The sequence below is a fragment of the Zootoca vivipara genome, chromosome 4 (assembly GCF_965207765.1).
Source record: "Zootoca vivipara chromosome 4, rZooViv2.hap1.1, whole genome shotgun sequence".
Classification (NCBI taxonomy): Eukaryota; Metazoa; Chordata; class Lepidosauria; order Squamata; family Lacertidae; genus Zootoca; species Zootoca vivipara.
Genome location: NC_142587.1, coordinates 40,322,759 through 40,347,984, shown reverse-complemented (window position 1 = coordinate 40,347,984; position 25,226 = coordinate 40,322,759). Strand labels below are relative to the sequence as shown.

Below are 25,226 nucleotides of genomic sequence, written 5' to 3'. Positions count from 1 at the left end.
TAAAAGATCTGCATTGGATCCCATTGGCTTTGGCCCTGTATACCTGAAGGAGCATCTCTACTCCCATCGTTCAACCTGGACACTGAGATCCAGCTTTGAGTGCCTTCTGGTAGCTTCCTCATTGAGAGAATTGAGGTTACAGGAATACAGGCAGAGGGCTTTCTCGGTAGTCACGCCCACCCTGTGGAATCCCCACCTGTAATATGTCAAGGAAATAAACAACTATATGACTTTCAGTACATCTGAAGGCAACCCTGTATAGGGAAGGTTTTAATGTTTTATGTTTTCCTGTGTTTGATGTTTTAATTTGTTAGAAGTTATCCAGAACGGCTGGCAGCATAAAAATATAAATTATTATTATCCTACCTATCTAGTTATTCCAGGATCTACCTACTTACTTCCTCACTCATTGTTTCTTGCTTGTCCCGTGTGAAATGCATTACAGTAATTTTCATATATCTTTCTCCTAATGAAATGAGGTGAATATGCGGGAAATAACTGAAGGCACTCACACCTACACTAAACTTAAAGATGGAAGCCTATTGTATTATCTACATAAATGTCAGCTGAAATGTCTAGCAAGTAGGTGAAAATGCCCACACAGCTGTCTCCCAGGGCAATATTCTTTCCCTGTTGAAGTATGAGAAGGCACTAATAAGCACTAAGACAAATAAATGTGATCTTTAAACCACAGGAAAAGCCACTGGAAGCCTATCTCTTTTCTACAAATGGAATTTTTAAAAATTAAACTTTTAAGTTATGAAAAGACCTTGACTGTACACATAATTTATTATATAACTTGTGAAAAGGCTCTTGTTGCCAGGGAGATAGACTTAGGACAACCAGTTCTATGCACAATGCTTATAGCAATGTGGAAACCAATCAGATTTTTGTACATGCTGCTTTTCAAAAATATATATAGAAACATAAAACACAAAGCCCCTTTCCTCCACCTGAAGCAGTATAAGCAAGGGGCTTGTGGGAACAAGATGAATAAAAATAACATTTCACCATTCTGCTGTTCTGAAACCCCTAATCAACAAAAAGTAGATGAGGCTTTCAAAACCTATCTGCAAGAGGGCTTTGTGATTACAGTGGTACCTCGGGTTACGAACACGATCCGTTCCGGGTCGCAGTTCGTAACCCGAAAAGTTCGTAACCCGAACCGCCATTTTGCGCATGCGCAAAGCACTATTTTCGCGCTTTGCGCATACCCCGCACGCTGCTTCTGCGCACGCCCGTGCGGCAAAAATACTTCCGGGTTTGCGCAGTTCGTAACCAGAGTTGTTCGTAACCCGAGGTGTTCGTAACCCGAGGTACGACTGTACTGTAGATTCCAAAAGGAAGCCTTGGAAGCATTTGGATGCGAAGAAAAAACAACAGACCCTAATCTAGAAATATCTTTCTCCCCCTCCCTGCAACCTTCTTAAGGTATGTTACCTTACCCTGCATACCTCTTAAGGTATGTTAGGAAGCTGCAGCACTATTTTATCAGGTGAACACATCAAGAAGAGACAATCCATGCTTTCCTAAGTACCAATATTAAGTAACTGCTTGAATGGAATGTTCAATGTTTCACTGATACTTTTACATAGAAAAGAGCATAGTTCAAGAACACATGATCCACTTTCATGTGTGGATATTATTATTATTATTATTATTATTATTATTATTATTATTATTATTATTATTATTACTGCTAACTCACCAAAATGGCTTCTATATATATGAATTGTAGGGAAAGACTTATAAAATGTATTTAACTAACCATGATTTATTGAACTTATTTATAAAAGATTATAATTGAAATACGTACGGCAGCTCTAAAACCTGAATACAATTTGTCAAAATGCAACTAATAAAGTAAATATGTCCCAAAAGCCCCAAACCACCATATTTCTCAAGCACAGTGAACAAGTAATAATTAAACCAAGAAACCCATGCCGCAAACCCAATACATTTTATAAATGCCTTCAAACATAAGAATGAATGTAAGAACAATTGCATAATCCCTGCCATTATTTGATTTTATATAATCTCCATGCAGTCAAAGTGGTCTTCCAAAAGTAGTCCTTCAGATAAATTCTGTCATAAATCTCAAATGCTGTGAACTAAAAACAGGTATGTGATACCTTCAATATTAACTACAAATTTTGATGAAGTATGATAGTCCCCAATTAGCATCACAACACTTCTAAATGTAAACAATAAAACATGGGTATTTAATTTAAATTGTATAATGAAAAATACACAAAATTTACAAGACAATTATTGGTATTATCCTATGCAATGGAAATCTGTCTACACAATGGGACTTCCAGTTTCCTTCTCCCACCCCTGGCATGCCACAAAAATCTGCTCTAGAATGTCCCCCAACCTTCCAGAGCAGATTGTGTGCAGGAGTGTGCAGGGGGCTGCAGCAGGGGGATGAACAGGAACACTAGCTGCATAAGAAAGCACTGCTTGCACTAACTGAATCTCACCCTCTGTCCAGCCACAGAAACACAATAAAATGTAGGCTGTTTGTATTATAATGAATGCATGTTCAATTAAATCAACATTACTTGTAGGTAACTTACTGTATCTCAAATAAGTAGGGGCCAACTTTACATGTGCAGAAGCAATCTTTCAAACATGCCAAAGGGGCATGAGGAAAAATGAGACACCGACTAAAGTAGGCTATAATAAAATACAGATGGGAGACAGCTATGATCCTGATGGCTGATTTTTCTCCACTTTGGTTCCACTCACTTCTAAACTAATATGTTCATATGTTAGTGTTAAACTGTCTGGTGGTACTGTTCCTTCTTTATATTCTTTAATAAATAAATCAACAGTGTATATTGATTCCTTCCACTCCAGAAAAGTCAAATGTGCAAATTAATAAATTGTCTTGTTATAGTGTTATAGGTAAACAGCCATAAAAACAGAATACTTTCCTCTTCATTGGGGAGGGGAGATTAGATTTTTATTTAATAAATGTATATCCTGCCTTCTCACAAGGTGGTGAATGAAACATCTCTAAGATACTGGAAATGAATTACTTAACATTAAGAATTCCAAAGAATACAAAATTTTCTGACACATTCTTCCTCTCCTCTCCCTACAAGGAAATGAACATAAAATGAAGTATTATAAAATTACCAGGCAGGAACTGGCAATGTAGATATCTTAGTCATTAAGCAAATAAAAATGGTTTGACTATAGAGGAAACCTCTGTTTACAATCTTTACACAAAATGCTTCTTTTAAAATAAAATTAAACAAGATATGAAGGTGACCTCGTACCTGCTGTACAATAGTTGTTAATTCAAGACAGAGCTGTATGACATTGTTCCTTGTTACAGAATAATCTGTCACAGCAGCAAAAGGTGATCTGAAAAAATGAAAAAGTTTAATAAAATGAAATCATGGTTTCTCTTTAAGTACCAAGTATACACAGACAACTTCAACAATAGTGTTTATGAAAAACAAATATGCTACAGTTATATACAAAACACCAGGCACAGGCAAACTCGGCCCTCCAGATGTTTTGAGACTACAATTCCCATCATCCCTGACCACTGGTCCTGTTAGCCAGGGATGATGGGAGTTTTAGTCCCAAAACGACTGGCGGGCTGAGTTTCCCTAGTCCTGTAATACACTGCTTTGCAAGCAGGTACAGTACAAGATCATTACATGTGGCCACTGCTGAAACTTACTACTTTGAAGTGTTTTATATTCATAAATATGACATTCTGAATTGTCAGGACTTAATAAGGGTATTATCATCCTATGGCTTTTGAAGTTTTCCAAATGGATAAAAATAGCTATCTACAATATTTGTGTATTTTGGAGAACATTGAAAGAGAAAAAATATCTTCTACCACCTGAAGCTGGAACTAAATTTGAAGGGAGAAGATTAACCATACCCTCCAACCACTAGGCAAAACTGGTTAATAACCAGAAAAGAAGAAACACATTGGTCCCCAAAGAGAACAAAAGACAACATAAATTTATATAAATGTTGTATATAATTATTTGTGTAGATGAAAATTCCTCTCATGCCATTCTTTGCTACTCTAATACAACATTATTTACATCCCAAGGCAGGAATGTTGCCCCATTTATTGAACTGATTTAGGCTGCACTATGAAATACAGCACTATGATTGACCTTAAATGAAAGAAATGTTTTGGTTTTTTCCCCCTTCATATAAAGGGACATTGGAAATTTTAATTACTGGTACACAACTTCTACTACCGGTAAGTGTGAATTTTTCAGCTTATGATCCTTGAATCTGAGGGACTCATTTGTTATTTTTTACTTTTACTACCCATATAAAAATCAGGTGTGTACGTGTGATAACCCTTTCCCTCCCCCTCTGTAGTACCCCTTTTGATTAAGTTTACAGACATTGACTTCTCAAGGCCACCCAGCAAACTTTGTGACTGAGTAGAGATTTTCCTTTAGATTTCCCAGCCCAAGTGCATTCTATACCTATAACTGGAACCTGCTGCATACTAATGCAGTGCCCAAGGTTCCTCTTCACTATTGCAATCAGTTAGCTATGCCCACCTCTGTTATGCCCCATTCCATTATCCTACATTTCTTCCCCTACTCCCCAACTGTCATATAGCATTTCAAGGTCACTCAACACATTCATTGGCTTGTTCTGGGGGGGTGTTCAAAAGCCTTTTTCTACTTCTGCAAAACCTCTTTTAAAAACAGAGGAGAGAGAAAATAAACATGAACATTTTAGCATGGGCACAATATTAACCACAACACATACCAGAAACATAGCACATTTTCCAACCATCGTAAGTTATGTCTCCTTCTGGACTTTTCTACACCACTAACGGCAACTCTACCCCATTCTGACTTGTAACTTCCATTCAAAGCACTTTAATCTTCAACATTATCTATATTATGAACTACCACAGTCTTTTGAGCTTTTTAGCATGCTCTATTAGAAATAAGGGGAAACGGGAGGAAAGATTTATCTCAGACAATCAGGTAACAGTGTTTGGTTCTGGGGCTCTCATTAGTACTTTTCTATAAAATGAGACAGCAGAGTATAGCTACAAAAAGAATCATGTTGAGTGAAATTCTAAGCCAGATTCTTTTAAACTCTTTCATGCATGACTGCCAAATTATAAAGAATTGTATATTAAGCTTGCTCAAGACTTTCCATCTCGATGATATTTTTTAAAGGACATTTCTTTGATAAGTTCCTGGTCCTATACTTCTCACCCTTTAAATTTGTTTCAGATGGAAATATGAAGCATTTGTAAAAAAAATATTCTCCTGCCATCTCCCCTCACTTGTATTCAACACTAAAAGCATGGAAGGATGGGGAAAAACAACAGAAATCTCAGAGGAAACCAGTGAGTTGAAGGAAGGGTGAGGTGTAATGCTGCTGCCAAATGGAGCAGATTTAAATACTGCAGTGAAATGGCTGTTTCAACAGGTGGACCAGGAAAGAGTGAAGTGGTCCTAAAGAAAGCAAGTAAAAAAAAGAACCTTATAAATATTCATCTCATTCTTAACATATTCTACAGCACATTAGCTTTGGAGGCTTTAAGATTGGGGAAGCATGAACACAGGAACGAGACCATTGAAGCCAATTATGCAAAAAGAAAACAGTATTACATGGTATGAGAAGGAGGATAGAACAGGATATATAAGAACAGTTAGCAACCACAGCTTCTAAAACAACTTTCTTCCACAATAGTAGGTACACAAGATGGAGAACTTTACTATCCATGGTAAATCACTTTCATTTTTGCTCTTTGGTATCTTGTTAAAATGTTGTTAGTGTGAGTTTCTTGCATTGGATTTTAAGATTCACATACATGATTAGTAAGGTACCATGCCGTGCAGTCTATTATTCCAAACACTGCAGCTGCTAAACTATTGGGCTCCTGATAACATATTGTAGATCAAATATTCTATTATCTTCTGAAAAACTGCAGGGTATCGAAGAGTAAAATATAGCTGTATAGATCCTTTAACAACGGGACAGCAAGCTTGGGCAATGCTCTGTTACATGTGTGTCCCTACAGTGGCAAAATGTTTTAAGCTACGGGATAGAGGCAGGTAACCACTAACCAAAATGAAGAAGAAGAAGAAGAGTTTGGATTTGATATCCCGCTTTATCACTACCCGAAGGAGTCTCAAAGCGGCTAACAATCTCCTTTCCCCTCCTCCCCCACAACAGACACCCTGTGAGGTGGGTGGGGCTGAGAGACTTCAAAGAAGTGTGACTAGCCCAAGGTCACCCAGCAGCTGCATGTGGAGGAGCGGAGACGCGAACCCGGTTCCCCAGATTACGAGTCTACCGCTCTTAACCACTACACCACACTGGCTCTCAACCTTTCTCCTCCATGAATTCCTCCGTGCATTCCCCAAAGCTGTTTTTTCCCTAGGAAGAACATGTAGTTGTGGGTAACATGTAATTACCGCTCTTAACCACTACCACACTGGCACCACTAATATGCTGTATAAAGTTACTGAGTCTTCAAGAAAAGCAATAGAGAAGACTGAGACTTCATTTGGAAGTTCATCTCTGGAGAGATAAAGAAAGAAACAGAGATGCAGGTCTTTCTAATAATAGGCCTAATGGTAAGCAGAAGCACATACAATTAACAGGAATGTGATTCACTTCCAAATTCATCTACTCTTTCCTTGAAGACTTCCCCACTAAATACTGAGGTCAAATTTAAATGAAAGAAGAATGAGCAGGCAGAGTAATCCATGCCTGGGTTACATCCATATGGGATTTCTGTAACATGCTGTAAATAGGATATTAACTGGAGTTGGGTGCTTGGAGCATATTACCCCAATCATACCACTATCTTAGCTCTCAATTGGTTTCAGGGGATAATTCAAACTGGCAATATTGACATTTACATCTTTAATACTCTGAGCCAAATAAATATGAAGACCCACCTTTGAATATTTGTTTCTTTCCCCATTTTTACATTTAATAGCTACCATGGATGTGTGGTTCAGAATTTCACTCCACAGAACACAAACAGGGGTACCAATGAAGGTTTTCTTTCTTAGCTAATAGTAGATTGTGGAGCCAATTTTCATCAGGATCATGGCAAGTGAAGAAAGGGTTAACCCCTCTCACCATGCATTCTGGTCCTAATGAAAATAAAATGGAATTGCATGTAACAAATTTGCCTTCATACCTAGTTAGCCCTTCATATGAGCCCTACCTGCACTGAACATCTATGCCTTGGAATGCAGCAGGTAGCTATAGTCTTGTGTGCTGGAGTTTCATATTTTAGGCAGTTGGCCCCAAAGGCTATCATTCCTTTGCATTTGGGGGTTTTCTGGGTGGCCTATCTTGGTAGTTTTAATATTTTATTTGATTTGGGGGAATGCGGATTTTCAAACTTAAAAATAAGATACACATTTCAGTGAAATAAAAATACAAATGTTTCAATGAAACAAATAATAAGAAACAAAGTACCAAGACCTGTCATTATTTTGCTCCTTCCTGATGGGTGAAGACATATATTCCAAATATGGCAGAAGTTGTTTCAACATACTTTCTTTGCATTCTGAGGATTTGTCTTCAGGAGAGAAAACTTGTGTTCAGACAGTTTCTACCACACTTGCAGATCCAGACCGAATAGTGTAATAGTTCCTATTTTTTTAAAACAGGTAACTTACTTGCAGATATAACTTTATAATATAGAGTTCTAACAGCATATGAACATGTAGGTGAATCTGCATGACTAAAATGGTCATCCATGAAAGTCCTGAAATGATTTACCTGTCTAGCCAAGCCAGGAGACTTTTTGCTGCTCCAATCAGATCCACCACTGAGGTAAGGAAATCATTTGGTAATTTTCTGCTGGTTCTGCCATCATAGTGACCACTTCTCCTTCTTCCCGCGATAAAGTTCTGAAGGTTTTTGGCAGATGCATTTAGCTTGTGAGAAAGTGTCTTTAGGTTTTCAGTTTCCAGTCCATAGTTCTGCATTTAAAAGAAATTGGGAAAACAGTTAGTTCTTCGTCTTTATAGAAAGCACACAAAAAGCCCAAGGACGGTTAAAATCTAAGCATACATGGCAAATTGCTTTAAAAAGTTCTTGCATGCTTTGTTTCCAAAAAATATTGACAAACTCGGGCAGACTATATAATCTTTATCTAGGGAAAGAAACAAGTATACTTTTCTGATATCCTGTAAAGCAATTTTAAGCCTTTAATCAATTTAACCTCTCTATAGACCCACTTTCATCTGTGTGACATACAAACTGAAGTACTCTGTCAATACAGGAAACTGAATCTTGAATCTCATGTAGACGAAACTGTATCTACTAACTGCAGAAGAGGTGGCCCTCTTCTTGCCAGGGGCTAACATTTTGTATGTCCTCCAAGCTTGAAGTCAAAAGCCACATATTTACAGCAACAGGTATGACCATACTCATTCATAACCAACATATTCATGTTGTATAACCATGTGGGCTGCAGATGATTAACACTTGCCTTCCTTTGAGTAGCTTTTATCAATGTGTGGATATTTCTAGGAAAAGCTTCCAATATGCTGTGAAGCTTATCCTTAAAATATACTTAGTTACATTTTAAAAAACTTTAAAAAGCTTTTAAACTTTTTTAAAAAAACTTTTTTGCTATTGTTACTTAATAATCCAGATGTAGCTGTGGCTTGCACTGTGCACATGTGAGCTAGCACATTTATTTTAATAGTTGGTTTAACTAAATGGAGCACAATCAAAAGTAGACACTCCTCAGTGCCTTACAAACAATAATTTTCATGGGTGGCATTCAATTAAGTTTCACTCACAGCTGATCCATTGAAATTTATGAAAATGACTAAGTTAGATCCATTGATTTCAACAGGCATACTCTGAGTTAAATCCCACCTCATGTGTGTTATGCTTTGTGGAGTTTTAAATTGTGGTTCTGTCTTATTTGATTTACTTTAAATATTTGTTTGACAAGTTACAATAAAGGTGGCATTTTAAGAAAGAAAGTTAATGCTTGCAACAAAATGCTGAGTTGGAACACAGGTGCTCAACTGGGCTCTGAACCATTACCTCTTTTGCACAAGGATCCCCACCCCACCCCCAGCATGTACACAGCTCATTTTTAAACTAAGGAAGGGAAAATGGGATTGCCAAATTAATTAAACATACAATATAACAGGAACATATTTTTGTAAGTACAAATTTATTGACTATAATTGTTGTTGTTGTTTAGTCGTGTCAGACTCTTCATGACCCCATGGACCATAGCATGCCAGGCACTCCTGTCTTCCACTGCCTCCCGCAGTTTGGTCAAACTCATGTTCGTAGCTTCAAGAACACTGTCCAACCATCTCGTCCTCTGTCGTCCCCTTCTCCTAGTGCCTTCGATCTTTCCCAACATCAGGGTCTTTCCCAGGGACTCTTCTCTTCTCATGAGGTGGCCAAAGTATTGGAGCCTCAGCTTCACGATCTGTCCTTCCAGTGAGCACTCAGGGCTTATTTCCTTCAGAATGGATAGGTTTGATCTTCTTGCAGTCCATGGGACTCTCAAGAGTCTCCTCCAGCACCATAATTCAAAAGCATCAATTCTTCAGCGATCAGCCTTCTTTATGGTCCAGCTCTCACTTCCATACATCACTACTGGGAAAACCATAGCTTTAACTATACGGACCTTTGTTGGCAAGGTGATGTCTCTGCTTTTTAAGATGCTGTCTATGTTTGTCATTGCTTTTCTCCCAAGAAGCAGGCATCTTTTAATTTCATGACTGCTGTCATCATCTGCAGTGATCAAGGAGCCCAAGAAAGTAAAATCTCTCACTGGCTCCATTTCTTCCCCTTCTATTTGCCAGGAGGTGATGGGACCAATGGCCATGATCTTGGTTTTTTTTATGTTGAGCTTCAGACCATATTTTGCGCTGTCCTCTTTCACCCTCATTAAAAGGTTCTTTAATTCCTCCTCACTTTGCCTTGTCATGGGGAAGGGGCTTGAATAACTCAGAGAAGCTATGAGCTATGCCATGCAGGGCCACCCAAGATGGACAGGTCATAGTGGAGAGTTTTGACTAAACGTGATCCACCTGGAGAAGGAACTGGCAAGCCACTCCAGGATCCCTGCCAAGAAAACTCCATGGACAAAGACAAAGACAACAGGCATTGACTATAATATATGAGAGCAATTCTTATCCACAAAACTTGCTATTCGACTATAAGATCTCTGTCCAAGAAAATGAAAGTTAAGGATGCCAAAAAATGGCAGAAGAAAAGAACTGTGTCCCTCTGGGAGTATGTTTTCATTCTATGTGCTCACAATTTATTCCGATTAACCTGGCAAAAGGGAGTCTAGACTATAGCTATTATGAACAAAAAATCAGTGGGCCCATCTAGTCCAATGTCCGCTTCTTACAGAGACCAAACATATGCTTCTGAGGAAACCCACAAGCAGGCTTTGAGCAAAACAACACCTTTCCCATCTGTAGGACTCTTAGCAGCTGGTATTCAGAGGCACAGTGGAGATAAATAGTAGAGGTAAAACAAACCCATCATGGCTAGGAACCATTTATTGTCTTATTAATTCCCGAAACAAACCTTGTGTCACTTCTGCCCCCACTACCCTGTGATATTAGTTACAGTAACTTTAGGAGAAATAGAATGTTGGTAGATGTATGACAGTTGATGTGACAGTTGACAGTTAATGACGAGATGTTATGCTTTAGCTCTCAATTCCAATAGAAACATTCCAAAATCTCCGCTCAGGCATAAGTATAAAAATAGGTGCCTTTCTAGTGCTTCTTTAGCCAATACTAATCAATTTTCACAAATCCAGGCAGCTCAAAAGAATTATAACACCTCACATCTAGCAAGTTTTGGCAGGGGTGGGGATGGCTATCTTCAGGCACATCTGGCGTACCAACTTGACAGAATGGTTGGGTTTCCTGCTTAAGCCTTTCACAGTCCTCAGTAGCAGTGCAGGGACCCATAAATTAGTTTCGGGCACGAGCAAAATTTTGCTGGGAAATGGAGACACGAGAAAAACAGTGGGGAAAGCTCCTGCTCTTTCTTTCTCCAGACTTCAGCACAAGTGAGAGCTCAGGCAATATGTGTTGCTGAGCCTTGTTTTTGATTAAAAACCTGAGAAACTTACCCTTGGGCAAGATGGCAACTGGATGACTGATTATGTGAGAATTTAAAAAATAAAATAAATCATTTAATGTGTCAACACAAATAGAAGTTATTAATATTGCAGTTGTTGTATAAGGGATTGTTATTATGACCGGAATGTAATGGAAATTAATAAGATTCTGGAGTGCAGAAATGAAGCAAATAATCAACCCATCAATTCTAGCACATAGGCGGCCACCTTATCTAAATTATATAATTCAGTACTTGAACGACTGGTATTAATAATTGTACAGTGGAACCTCGCCGCGGACCCATCTGGAACGGATTAATTCACTTTCCATTACTTTAAATGGGAAAGTTCGCTTCAGTTTATGAACCCTTCAGTTTATGAACAGACTTCCGGAACCAATTACACCCATGCTTCGGGTTAAGTACGCTTCAGATTGAGTACTCCACGGACCCGTCTGGAACAGATTAATCCACTTTCCATTACTTTCAATGGGAAAGTTCGCTTCGGTTTATGAACGCTTCAGTTTATGAACAGACTTCCGGAACCAATTGTGTTCATAAACCGAGGTACCACTGTATTATGAATTGGTATTGCTATAATGAGTCTATTATTGGATTGTAATCGAAAACTAATAAACATTATTATCAGATTATGTGAGAAAAAGTAAGAAGTCTTTAAATAATCCATAACAATAAAGTGTCTCCATCTTATCATTTCACTTTATGCCACATAATGTATTATGCTAGATCTCTTTACCAAGGCAACTATGCCTTTAAAATAGCAAATTCAATTTATAAAAAAATAAAGAATAATTTATTATTATTATTATTATTATTATTATTATTATTATTATTTATACCCCACCTATCCGGCTTGGTTTCCCCAGCCACTCTGCGCAGCTCCCAAGAGATTAAAAACAGAATAAAACATCAAATATTAAAAACTTCCCTAAACAGGGCTGCATTCAGATGTCTTCTAAAAGTCAGATAGTTGTTTATTTCCTTGACAACTGATGGGAGGGCATTCCACAAGGCGGGCGCCACTACCAAGAAGGCCCTCTGCCTGGTTCCCTGTAACCTCACATATAGCAGTGAGGGAACCACCAGAAGGCCCTCAGAGCTGGACTTCAGTATCCAGGCAGAATGATGGGGGTGGAGACGCTGCTTCAGGAATACTGGGCCGAGGCCATTTAGGACTTTAAAGGTCAGCACCAACACTTTGAATTGTGCTTGGAAATGTAGCTACCGGGAGCCAGGTCCATTAATTGGGAGAGAAATCATAACTATCCAATGGTTGCCAGGCCCATTAATTACCACAGTCAATTAAAATTCTCTCTGAGTAAAAACAGTTTAAACTGTTTATATACCACCTTTAATCCTATTACACACATGCATAAATACTTGTATAATTTTCTTTGTATGTCACCTTTCCACAGTTCACACCACGCTCAAGGCAGCTTACAACATGAAAAGAACTAACTACAACATAACGAAAACTGTCATAAGCAATAAATAAAACATTAAAAACCCGTAACCAAACAAAACAATTTCAAAATAAAGCACCACATGATCTAAAATAAAGATTAAAAGAACAAACTGCAACAACCACCACAAAAAACCCAAACAACACCCCAGTGATCTTGAGGCAGCTCACAATGGTTTAAAATACAAAAAGCAAAAAAGAGAGAGCAAAACGTGAAATATAATTAAAATTGCAATCACCAATCCATCTGTTAAATATTATAAAGAACATGGCCATGTTTCCCTGTGCACAATATGCACATGCACAACCAATTCAGAACCCAGGCAGTCTAAGTAGGCAGCAGCTGAATGGCAATAGACGGTTCCACAACTGGAGTGCTATTGCCAATGAAATAGACCAGGCATCCCCAAACTCGGCCCTCCAGATGTTTTGGGACTACAATTCCCATCATCCCTGACCACTGGTTCTGTTGGCTAGGGATGATGGGAGTTGTAGTCCCAAAACATCTGGAGGGCCGAGTTTGGGGATGCCTGAAGTAGACTCTCCTCCCCATAGGATTGCTGGACTTGTTGGAGAATGAGCCAAATCAAGATCAATGCTGAAGTGGGCATGAGCTTTTTGTGTGTGAATGTGAGAGACAAAGACAGACAAAGAGAATGTATGCTATGGGGTTTTTTGTGTGTGAGAGAGAGAAAGGGATGGGAGAGAACATTTCAAGAACATGAATTAGACCACTGTTCTATCTAGCTCAGTCTTTTCTATGTTGACTAGCGGCAGCTCTCCAGGGTTTGAGGCATGACGGGGCGTAGGTAGGTAGCCCAACCTGGAGATGCCAGGGACTTTCTGCATGAAAGATAGATGCTCTACCACAGAGCTACAGCCTTTGCCCCTGGAGCATGTGCTGTATGTGTGACATGTTTGAATGCATATCTGCTAGCAGTGCATTCAGTGTATGCCAGTGACAATGGGTTCAGGGTAGACACACTAATCTTGGCAGTACTCACTTTCAGTTTGGTCACTAACATGCAGGTCTCAGAGGGTTGGTGAACAGCAAATGCAGCCCTCGAGTCAAAATAGATTATCCACCCCTGCCCTAGGCCTTCGTTGAATGCTTTCACAGTCACATCATGCACATTTCTCCACAAAAAGTTCATGCCAGAAATTTTACATAAGTAAGATTCCACAGTGCTCTTGGAATTTTGCTATAACAAATTAACATGGCCACTCTGAATTGGCACTTATTATGTGGAAACCTTTCAAAGAGGCTTCTTAGAGGTTAGCAATGTGGCACTATGACAAATCTTTCTTTTAAGAAAAGACTATTGATCCTATTCCCTGATGCAGTTCCTTCCAAACCCTTTTTCTTATTGTCCAGACAACCAGTTACTGGAAGACATTCTTTACTTATTTAGAAAAGGTATAAGTGCCCTCTTAGCTTGGGGCTTTATCTTCAACGTAGAATGTTACATAGCCATGTAATACAACTGTTATGTTCAAGATCCAAAACATGTCATGGCAGTCAAGTCTAAGGTTCTTCAATAAATCTCCCCACATATGCATATACTTATACATATAATCTGAGGAAAAGCTAGAAACAGAAGCTTTAGTAGTATTACAATAGAAAAACCTGTTGCAACTAAGGTTTGATTTCTCTCTCTCTCTCTCTCTCTCACTATTATAGTGTGGATGTATGCTTATAAAAATGTGATCAACAAACTTGAAATGTAAGATCTTATGTAAGCAATTGCACATCATCTTTCACAAGTGCAAGACACCAAATGGATCTCTGGCTGTTGCACAAGTGGGCTAGCAAAACTAGTCATCACCTGCTGCATCATTCATTTTTTAACCTATGATTTATATTCTGGTCTGCATTCTGCTAAAGATACATAGATTCACTGAATAAAATACTGACTAGAAACTGAAGGCTATGTTCCAAATCAGTAAACAGGCATATTATTACTACTGTCACTTCTGTTTTTTTTTCTGTATTAAAAGCTCAAGCTGTGTACAATGTTGTCGGATCCTTAAACGTATGAATGCAGTTTCTATCCACAGTGTCTGTTCAAGTGAACAAATACATGTTCAAGATCACTTGTGGCTTTTAAAATAACTAAAACAAAGGTGATCATGTGGCTACTTTACTTAATTCTTTCCACAATCTATGGAATGGACTGCAATATCAATTTATCCAACTTCTGTAGATCTGATCTCCTGTAACTAACATTTTTTTTACTAAATTTTCGGGCAACTATGAAACAATCTACCGTATTGTTAAGATCAGAATAATTATTTTACTTTCGTGCAGGTATAAGTTGAGGGAAATGTGAAAAGGCAATGTGACATTTCGGTAAGTATAATATGCATGTTGCTTTTACTAAAAGTACAAAGGATGAGAATAGATTTTAAAAGCACAATAGTTTTTATTATAAACATCTAAGAAGTAAAGCAACAGCAGGGAGTGGGACTCAGGAAGCCTAATATATAAAATCTACAGAAGCAATTAGCTGAGTGCTGCTGCTATTTCTGCTCTTATAATAGGAGAAAAAGTTAAAAATCCAAGAGCTATAATAGGAGAAAAAGTTAAAAATCCAAGAGCTATGAAGCTAGGGTGTTATGAAGGCCAGATATTTTTTTAATATCCAAGTTTAACAGTTTTACTTAAACTAAGATAGCTTTTTCTGAACAATGCTTGAAGTTCGACATGCAAAAAACATAATGTGCTTCAGGTAATGTCTTCATAACTTGTGCTTCAGGTAAAGTCTTGCATGTGTGATAGTTATGAATTAACAATTTAGAATAATATTTAGAAATTAAATCTATTTTTCAACACAACTCCAGCACGAAAGGAAAACAGAAGGAAGTTCTAGTGGAACAAGAGAATCAGCATTATTTTATTCTTTTTCATTTATAAATAAATACAGTCGTACCTTGGACGACTGGTGGCACTGTGGTCTAAACCACTGAGCCTAGGGCTTGCCAATCAGAAGGTCGGTGGTTCGAATCCCCACAACAGGGTGAGCTCCGTTGTTCAGGCTCAGCTCCTGCCCACCTAGCAGTTTGAAAGCACGTCAAAGTGCAAGTAGATAAATAGGTACTGCTCTGGCAGGAAAGTAAACGGCGTTTCCGTGCACTGCTCTGGTTAGTCAGAAGCAGCTTAGTAATGCTGGCCACATGACCCGGAAGCTGTCTGCGGACAAACACTGGCTCCCTTGGCCTATAGAGCGAGAAGAGCAAATTGGATCCCCAATGATCGAAACCCAGAAGTGAGTGTTCTGGTTTTTGAATGATTTTCGGAAGCCGAACATTCGGCGCAGCTTCCGATTGGCTGCAGGAGTTTCCTGGAGCCAATCAGAAACCGCACTTTGGTTTCCAAACGTTTTGGAAGTTGAACAGACTTCCACAACCAATTCTGTTCAACTTCTAAGGTACAACTGTAAATGTGTACTCAGTCTTATGTCTGGGGTGTTTATGGAGGGGTAGTACCTCTGTTGGCGGACATGTCGTGCACCTTCTGGCGTATTTTGTCCACCTTTGGTTCTCACCCTGCACTCAGCACTCGCCTGTGGCTCCCATAACCTGTCAGCATGTGACAGCGGTGACACCCCAGGAATGGCTTTGATTGGCTGACTAAACCAGGAAAGGGTAGTCAATGGGTCTCAAACCCTCATTGAGTTAGGGATTCCCCTGCAGGTGAAGACAGGCTCCAGCGGATCGAGTGACAAGACCAGTAGAGGGTCCAACAGTTAATAAGGTGGTTTCTGCATGGGCTGTAGATGGGGTTCATCAACCTGAAAAGGTAGCTCACCTAGAAGTAAAACTCTGATCCTAAACCTCCACTGATTTGCAGGATATCTTCAGGAGTAGAAAAGGCTAAGTACTAAACCCTACACAAATTTGGAGTGGAGAGCCTAAGACAGTTGGATGGCACCTTGTATGCTTTCTTCTGGCAACTCTTACAGCCAAGCTGGTGCCAAACATATTGCTCTGCTTTCCTTTGGACCACACCAGCAAGGCTGAGTGGGGGGGGGGGAGAGATCTTGTCATCCGGGAGGACACTTTGGTGCTGCTAATGCAGCAGTTTAACTTCACCCCCAGAAGGCACACTCCATTGTCTCTCGAGACAGATGAGTGCCAACAACAACAACCCAGCCTTTCAGGGGGGAACGACCTCCCAAGGTGGCCAGATTTTTGTCACTTTTTGCTCCATATTCTAAAAAACGGTAAAGGGACCCCTGACAATTAAGTCCAGTCGTGAATGACTCTGGGGTTGCGGCGCTCACCTTGCTTTAAAGGCCGAGGGAGCCGGCGTTTGTCCTCTTCCGCAGACAGTTTTTCCGGGTAATGTGGGCAGCGTGACTAACCCACTTCTGGCGAAACCAGAGCAGTGCACAGAAAATCCGTTTACCTTCCTGACAGAGCGGTACCTCTTTATCTACTTGCACTGTGTGCTTTCGAACTGCTAGGTTGGCAGGAGCTAGGACCAAACAATGGGAGCTCACCCCTTCACAGGGATTCGAATCGCCAACCTTTCAGTTGGCAAGCCCAAGTGGCACAGTGGTTTAACCCACAGCGCCACCCGCGTCCTGCTCCATATTCCATACTCCTCTCCTATTGTTTGCATAATTGTAACATAAACTCTTAAGTCCCTTGAATTTATTAACTACTAGCTAGAAGTGAAATGCAACCAGGGCCGTCTTAAGCATATGCGGTGCCGGGGTGCAAAGATCCATCCAGCACCCCCCCTTGACCTTTTTTTAGGAAAGGTTCCCCAGAGTTGTTGACCTTTGCTCAGGAAAAGAAAACAGGAAACATAAGGAGCCCAGCGCAACAAACCAGTCTGAGGCACCTTGTGTAAGCAGCGTACGCTGGGTGGGTCTTTCCACGCCCCTACACCAACCCCCGGCATGTAGGAGGGCGGGGCCAGCAGCTTGCCTCAGCACCTCGCTCGCCCCCAAGCTCGCGACGCAGAGCCACCCGCAGCAGAAGAGCTCCCATATCTTGTCTCTCTGCCTCCTCACCCCTTACCTCTCCCTTTTAATTTTAACCAGGTATTCAAATACATAATTTGTTTTTAACTGCAGACTCAGTTCAAAAACAAGTTCAAAAACATGTTCAGTAATTGATAGACTCTGGGTACTAGTAAAATGCTTTTTCTAAACATGATGTAAATCATAAGCAGTCTTGAAATGTCCCCAGAATAAACTCTATACAAAACCAATTTTCTCTTAAGGCAACTGCAGGTTCTAGTGCAACTCTTGAAAATGCAAAACACCTGCTCGGAGTTCTGTTAAACAGCACTGGCAATAACACAGAGTTTTGAGATATATCACAGATCAATTATCATCATGCAGACTAGCCTCCTCAATTAAAATTCAATTTTGTAATACTGTAAGAAACTGGCACATTGAAAGTGATGTGATTAAAAGTGGTGGATTCCAGATTGATGTAGTAATTAAAAGAACATTTGTGGCATTCAAACTGCGGGAAAAAAAAACCCTGACAAAAATTGTCTCTCTCGCCACCCCACAATCTATCACAAAGACATTTACCAATGCACACAGCAAGTCAACTGCTTCTAAGATGAGTTCTTGATGACCAATTCGAGTAACCCCTAGATCCTCCAGTTCTTGATGAGTGATACGTAGCAACTGATCTCCACCAATCTTTTCTCTCTCAAAGTTCTTGATATACTGCTGCAGGCAATCATCGAGACCTAAAACAAAAACAAACAAAAAATGTGTGAAGGGAAGAAAGAATTATTTTTCTGTATAAATGAAATAAGGGGGAATATATATTAGACTGAATAATTTAAGCAAAATGTTTCACAAACTGATCAACAGAGATTTGAACATTTAGATGAATATGGAGGGAAATTGGCGGAATCAAAATTCTTGTATAAAATTCTTTAGCTTCGTTGAAGCAGTATTCCACTAATTTGTTCTCACTCATTCACCTTAAAGCCACATACCTTTAAACCCTAGTTTCAAACTAACTTTCAGCAGTGCTAATACTAACTACAGTATTAGAATTTATAGTATAATTTATGCAGAAACAATAAGGAATGAAGAAAATGAAGGCTCAAACCCATTGCCCAGTCCCTGCTAAATATGGTTAAAATGTCAGCAATGTTAAGTTTGTCTGCATCTGGCCTATGTTGTTTTCTCATTCCTTGTACCATGCTCACTTTCGTCACAATATGTTAGCTGAGGGGTTCCCAAACTAAGGCCCGGGGGCCGGATGCGGCCCAATCGCCTTCTAAATCCGGCCCACGGACAGTCCTGGAATCAGCATTGTTGGGGTTAAAAGCAAAATCAGCAGAAACTGGTTGAGGAACTTACACATAGAGACCAAGACTTAAACAAATGCTTGGTTTAATGGAGAAAGTAAATTTAACAAAAATTAAATCAGGCTTATACAAAATACCCACACAACCAAACCACCCACCAAGAGCACACTGGGAAAACGCCCAGCACAGAGGCAACACACAACACCCCTGATATACCCTGCATCATCAGCTTCACAGCAACACCTGTAGAGCTGCTCCACAGCTGCAGAGCCCCAGTCATTAAATCTTTCCTGACTCTTAAAGATACAGTGAAACAATAATGACACTTTTACACAATCATTCAACATATCCCCTGCAGTTCATTATTGTGAAACAGAGACAAACTTTGTACATGTCTTTCATGCGCAACTTTTGGAAGTGCTTTAGTAAAGATGTCTGCAACTTGTCTGTCACCGGGGACATATTCAAAAACAATTGTTTTGTCAGCAATCAAATTCTTTACAAATTGTAAACGTAATCTCAACACTCTAGTGCGCTGTGTGTTGGTTTCTGAGCACAGGATAGCAAGTCCACTCTGGGAATCGAGATAAACTTTTACTGGGAGTGATGCTGGCATCTTTAAGTCTTCAAATATTTGTAAATACCACTCTATATCACGAATGGCCTGAGTACAGGCATATAACTCACTTTCAGTTGAAGAAAGACAATTAATCCTTTGATTCTGTGCTTTCCATTCAAAAGGACACCCATTATAAAAATAAACCATACCAGATGTACCTTTGTAATTATTTTGCTCTACAGCATGAGATGCATCACAATATATTTCAAAACCTTTGTCAATAGATGGTGTAAACTCCAACCTATAATGTTTTGTGTGTTTGAGGTACATCACCACTCTCTTAAGAGCTTTGAAGCATTGGGTAGTGGGTTTTTCTACAAATTTTGCCAGAAAATGAAAAGCATAAGTTACATCTGGCCTTGAAACTCTTTGAATAAAATTGAGCTTGCCTATGGCAGAGCGATACAAAGTTTTGTCAGAGAACGTGTTATTGCCATCTGTAAAAGTAAAACCACATACCATAGGCGTTTCTTTCCCATTTGCATTCTTTAAACATAACATTTCAACAAGATCATCTATTTTTGCATTTTGATGAATCAGATAAGAACCATTTTTGCCTTCTTCAATTTGCATGGATATATAGTTTTTAGCTTTGCCTAATTCTACCACATCAAATTTTTCTTGTAACAGTGACACTATCTGTGTATATTCATGTTTAGTTTTTGTAGAAATTAATATATCATCTACAAACACACATAATTTGGTCACAGAATTTCCATTTTCTTTTGTAAATACACAGTTATCTGCCTTGCCTTGTGTAAAACCAAAATTCAGCAATTCCTTCACTAAAGTCTGATGCCAGTTTTTACCACTCTGATGCAAACCATAAAGAGATTTATTTAGTTTGCACACTACTCCTTTAGTGGCGATTACGCCATCAGGGACACGCATAAAAATTTGTTCTTCTAAATCTGCAAACAAATAGGCAGTTTTTATATCTACATGATAGACAGAATGTCCACGCTGGGATGCATCTTTTAACAAAAGCTTAACAGATTCATATTTTACGCTCGGTGAGTAACACAAATCATAGTCTTCACCTGGGATTTGCTGGAAACCTCTGGCTACTAACCTAGCCTTGTACCTTACAACTTCGTTTTTATCATTCATTTTCACTTTATAAACCCATTTTGAATCAATAACTCTCATGTCTGGGGTTTGTGGTACAAGAGACCAAGTGTTATGCTCTTTTAAAGAAGCTATTTCAGCATCCATAGCTTTGTACCAATTTGCAGCTTCATGCAAAGGTAATTTTTGAACATCGTTGTAGCATTTTGGCTCAAAAACTGCTTTATTGGCATACACAGTGTATAACTGCTCTTTTGAAAACCGTCTTGGTTCCTGTCTCTTTCTGTCTGAACGTCTTAGTCCTGAAGAAGAGCTAGGCCCTTCAGAATCAGTAGAACTATTTGGACTTCTAGCTTCAGACTGTAAATTGCTATCATCAGACTGATGAGACTCTTGTGGGCTTTTCTTACTTTCAGAAAACTCAGAAGAACTTAACCTTTCTTTAGGTGTCTGTGTCTTTAAATTTTCAAACAAATCACCAGACACAACAGGCTTTTCGTCTTCAGATCCACTAGTATCCCCTGCTCCAGCGTCTTCCTCTTCTACTTCTACTTCCTCCTCATCAGCATTATCTAAACCATCTCTATCTTGAAAAATAGCAACTCTATTCCAATTTACAGTTTCAATCATGCTTCTGGTAATATGAAATTTGCCAGTTGCTGGTACATAAACTCTGTACGACCCCTGCTGGTAGCCCATGAACTTTCCTTGAACACTACGTTCATCCAACTTGTGTCTAGCAGGGTAGTGAATAATAACGTCTGAACCCCAAATTCGCAGGTATTTCAAATTAGGGCGTTTTTTAAACAACATTTCATAGGGTGTAACATTTAAACTAGAATGATAGGATCTGTTTTTAACAAAAAGATAGGCATGAAGAGATTCCGCCCAATATTCTTTCCCCAAATTAGCATCATGCAAGTAAGTTTTAACACCTGCCTGCAAATCACGTTGCACTACTTCTACAATCCCATTCTGCCAAGGACTTCTAGGGCAGGACAACTCGTGAACAGTCCCCTGCGCTTCCAGGAAATGTGAAAATTCCTCAGAAACAAATTCTCCCCCCCTGTCAGAAAACAAATGCTTTATAGGTTTGTTAAAGTGGGTTTTTACCCAGTTGCAAAAAATCTTGTACTTCTCAAGTGCTTGTGACTTTTCAGCAATGGTGTAAACAAAACAATATCTGCTGTACTGATCAATAAGAGTAAGCCAATATTTTGAATTTCCTAAAGAAGGAGGGAGTGGCCCTACTAAATCACAATGCACACGTTCAAATGGCTCTGTTACTTTCCTGCCTGAGCATTTACCCTTTCTTGCAACTTTTATCTTATTCTTACAACAAGATACACATTGCATATAGTATTTACATGGCTTCAAGTTTAGTCCATCAACAATCTTCTCTGTCTTTATCACATCTGTGAAATTTAAATGTCCCAAAAGTCTATGCGCCTCATGAATACATCCGGAGTGAGGCTTTACATTTCTCAGCCCCTGACTTGGCTGGGTTACTCTACAGTTCACAGGTGGCTGTGAATGCTTTTTAAAATATAGTCTATATAAACCTTCAGACTCTCTGGCATACAATACACGCTTTCCCCCTTTGTAGAACTCACATAGTGATTTTGTGAAGCACACAGTTACTCCTTGGCGTGCAAAGCAACTTACTGATAATAAATTGTCCACTGATGGGCAGTAAGTGCAATTTGCTATTGTGATGTTCAAGGAGTCAAGTTTCACAGTACCTCTGCCAAGCGACTGTAGAACGTCGGAGTTGGCCAGATGAATGGTGCCAATTTCCTCTTCGAAAGAAATAAACAGACTTCGGTCGTTACAAAGATGAATTGACGCCCCGGAATCTACTACAAACGATTTCCACGTGTCATCTTTAATTACTTTACGACCTAATTCACGAACATGGAATGCTCGCGGCTCACGTCCATCTTTACGATATGCTGCCGACTGCTGGGTTGCTGTCTGTGATTTACGAAATGGAACGGACCCTGAAGCATTCTGCTTTTTAAATCTGCAGTCCCTCGCAAGGTGCCCCTGCTTTTTACAAAACCAGCAATGCTTGGAAGTTTTGAAAGCAGATGAATCACCACAGACTTGCATACGGCGTTCCTCATTTTTAGAAATAGGAGTGCTAATCCCACAAGTCTCCCTTCTGTCCAGCTCGCCCATCAATCTTGCTGTTACCCCTTCCACAGTTAATTGTGCTGGAGGTACAGCAGATATCTGGCTAGCTATGGCAGACGCTGACTCCTTTCTAACGTGCACTGCCGCAAGACTGTCCCACATTTCTTTGGCAGTTTTCTTATTTCTTATGTACACAACTTGCTGATCACTAACAGACAAGTTAATTAATGCCCTTGCTTTAGCATCACCTTTCGACCAGGCATCGGTCATAGGAGCAGGAGGGTCCTCTGTCACGTACTTCCACACATCACGGGAAGTTAGAAGTGCTTCCATGCGAAAGGACCATAGACTGTAGTTCTCGGCCGTTAGTTGCGGGAATGTTAAAGCCTTCTCAGCCTCAGCAACACGGTCTGCCATGCTGGAACTTTTCAACCACCAGCCCACAAAACCGTTGCAGCAAAAAGAAGGAAAAAACCTTTCTAAACCTTTCTCCAAAAACTAACATGTGCAGTTCCACACTCAACCACTGGGCCCATAACCAAGATGTTGGGGTTAAAAGCAAAATCAGCAGAAACTGGTTGAGGAACTTACACATAGAGACCAAGACTTAAACAAATGCTTGGTTTAATGGAGAAAGTAAATTTAACAAAAATTAAATCAGGCTTATACAAAATACCCACACAACCAAACCACCCACCAAGAGCACACTGGGAAAACGCCCAGCACAGAGGCAACACACAACACCCCTGATATACCCTGCATCATCAGCTTCACAGCAACACCTGTAGAGCTGCTCCACAGCTGCAGAGCCCCAGTCATTAAATCTTTCCTGACTCTTAAAGATACAGTGAAACAATAATGACACTTTTACACAATCATTCAACAGTTTTTACATGAGTAGAATGTGTCTTTTTATTTAAAATGCATCTCTGGGTTATTTGTGGGGCATAGGAATTCGTTCATATTTTTTTTCAAAATATAGTCCGGCCCCCCACAATGTCTGAGGGACAGTGGACCGGCCCCCTGCTGAAAAAGTTTGCTGGCCCCTGTGTTAGCTCATTTCATGCAGGTTTCATTATCATTTCTCAACTCTGTTTTAAATCCTTCTTAATTCTTCAGCCATGCAAACACAGTCCCATATAAAGGCACACATGACACTTGACTGTACAAATAACAGCATAATTTTATGCATGTTCAGCACTTATTTTCACTTTTAAAATGATATAATTGCGGTTCAGTGATAATACTACTTAGTATTATGTAAGTCTTTTAATGCTGGTCTTCAGGTGAACCTCACAAATTTAGCTGAATTTACCACACAGTCACAAACGCTGTTATTCAACCTAAAGCTTGGGCCTCTGGGTACTAGAACTGCTGATTTGCTATTAAAAAATAATGTGATTTGCACTTGAAGTAACTCGGTCTTCATGCTAAACAGTAAACTATTAAAACAGAACCCACAGTATGAAAAAAGTTGGAATCTTTGGAATAAAAGTAAACTTTGATACAAAGAACTACAAGAAAATAAAAGAATATTGTCTGAGCAGTATATAATGAATGGCCATTATGTAAAATATAATAAAGAAAAATTTGGCATGTTTTCTTCATATTTGATGCCAGAAACCCTTCTGACATACTATATAAATCTCTCACATTGCTTTCAAATTTGAAAATATCCACTGAAAACAGAACACAGACTAGTTGACGTAATCTTAAATGTTTGGTAGCGTCCTTAGTCAAGAGGGAAGGGATGATGCAAAATGTGAAGGTTGCTTGCTTCAAAGAGCAAATACCACATTAAAGGCAGCAGGCCCTCTGCTCACAGTGGTTATGTTCACACCAAATGTGTAGTTTGCCTTATCAAGAATGTGCTTCTATAAGTTTTGTGGAGTAAGCAATCCCAATTTCAGTTCAACACTAATTAAACCATGTCAACTTTCCTCAACCTGGTGCCCTCCAGATGCTCTAAGCCAAAATTCCCATCAGCCACTGCCATCATGGCCTATGGCAGGCATCCCCAAACTTCGGCCCTCCAGATGTTTTGGGCTACAATTCTCATCTTCCCTGACCACTGGTCCTGTTAGCTAGGGATCATGGGAGTTGTAGGCCAAAACATCTGGAGGGCTGCAGTTTGGGGATGCATGGCCTATGGTCATGGGTGACAGAAGTTGTAGTCCAAAACATCTGGAGGGCACCAGGTGGAGAAGACATGCTACAAATATAAAGCAGTATGCTTTATGCACAACAGAAGGATGTCCAAACAACACAAATAACTACAAGACTATTCAAAAAGTGTTCAAATCCACAGAAGTAGGAAACTGCCCAATGCTATTTTCCCATCCAGCCCATAGAAAAAATTCCCTACCAAACCAAATTTGCAGACATGAATCCATTATTAATTCCAACACCTTGTGAGTTTGTCACAGATTATCAGTATTAAATGGGGAAATAAGCTTTCCTGATGAAAGTCAGTATGAGGAACAAAAAATCACAAATACATTTATCATACTTTTGGCCAATAC

General features: G+C 39.5%; 1 protein-coding gene across 8 annotated transcripts in view; it reads right to left on the bottom strand.

Moving 5' to 3' along the window:
- The window catches only part of CNKSR2 (connector enhancer of kinase suppressor of Ras 2), a 146,723-nt gene that overhangs the window by 104,935 nt on the left and 16,562 nt on the right, over positions 1-25,226 (bottom strand). For all 8 annotated transcript variants that reach the window (XM_088668696.1, XM_088668692.1, XM_035115478.3 and 5 more), the window contains exons 2-4: positions 18,145-18,308; positions 7,768-7,970; positions 3,288-3,375 (exon numbers count right to left, since the gene is read on the bottom strand). In XM_088668696.1, coding sequence (XP_088524822.1) covers positions 3,288-3,375; positions 7,768-7,970; positions 18,145-18,308 — 455 coding nt within the window. The remainder of the gene's footprint in view (positions 1-3,287; positions 3,376-7,767; positions 7,971-18,144; positions 18,309-25,226) is intronic.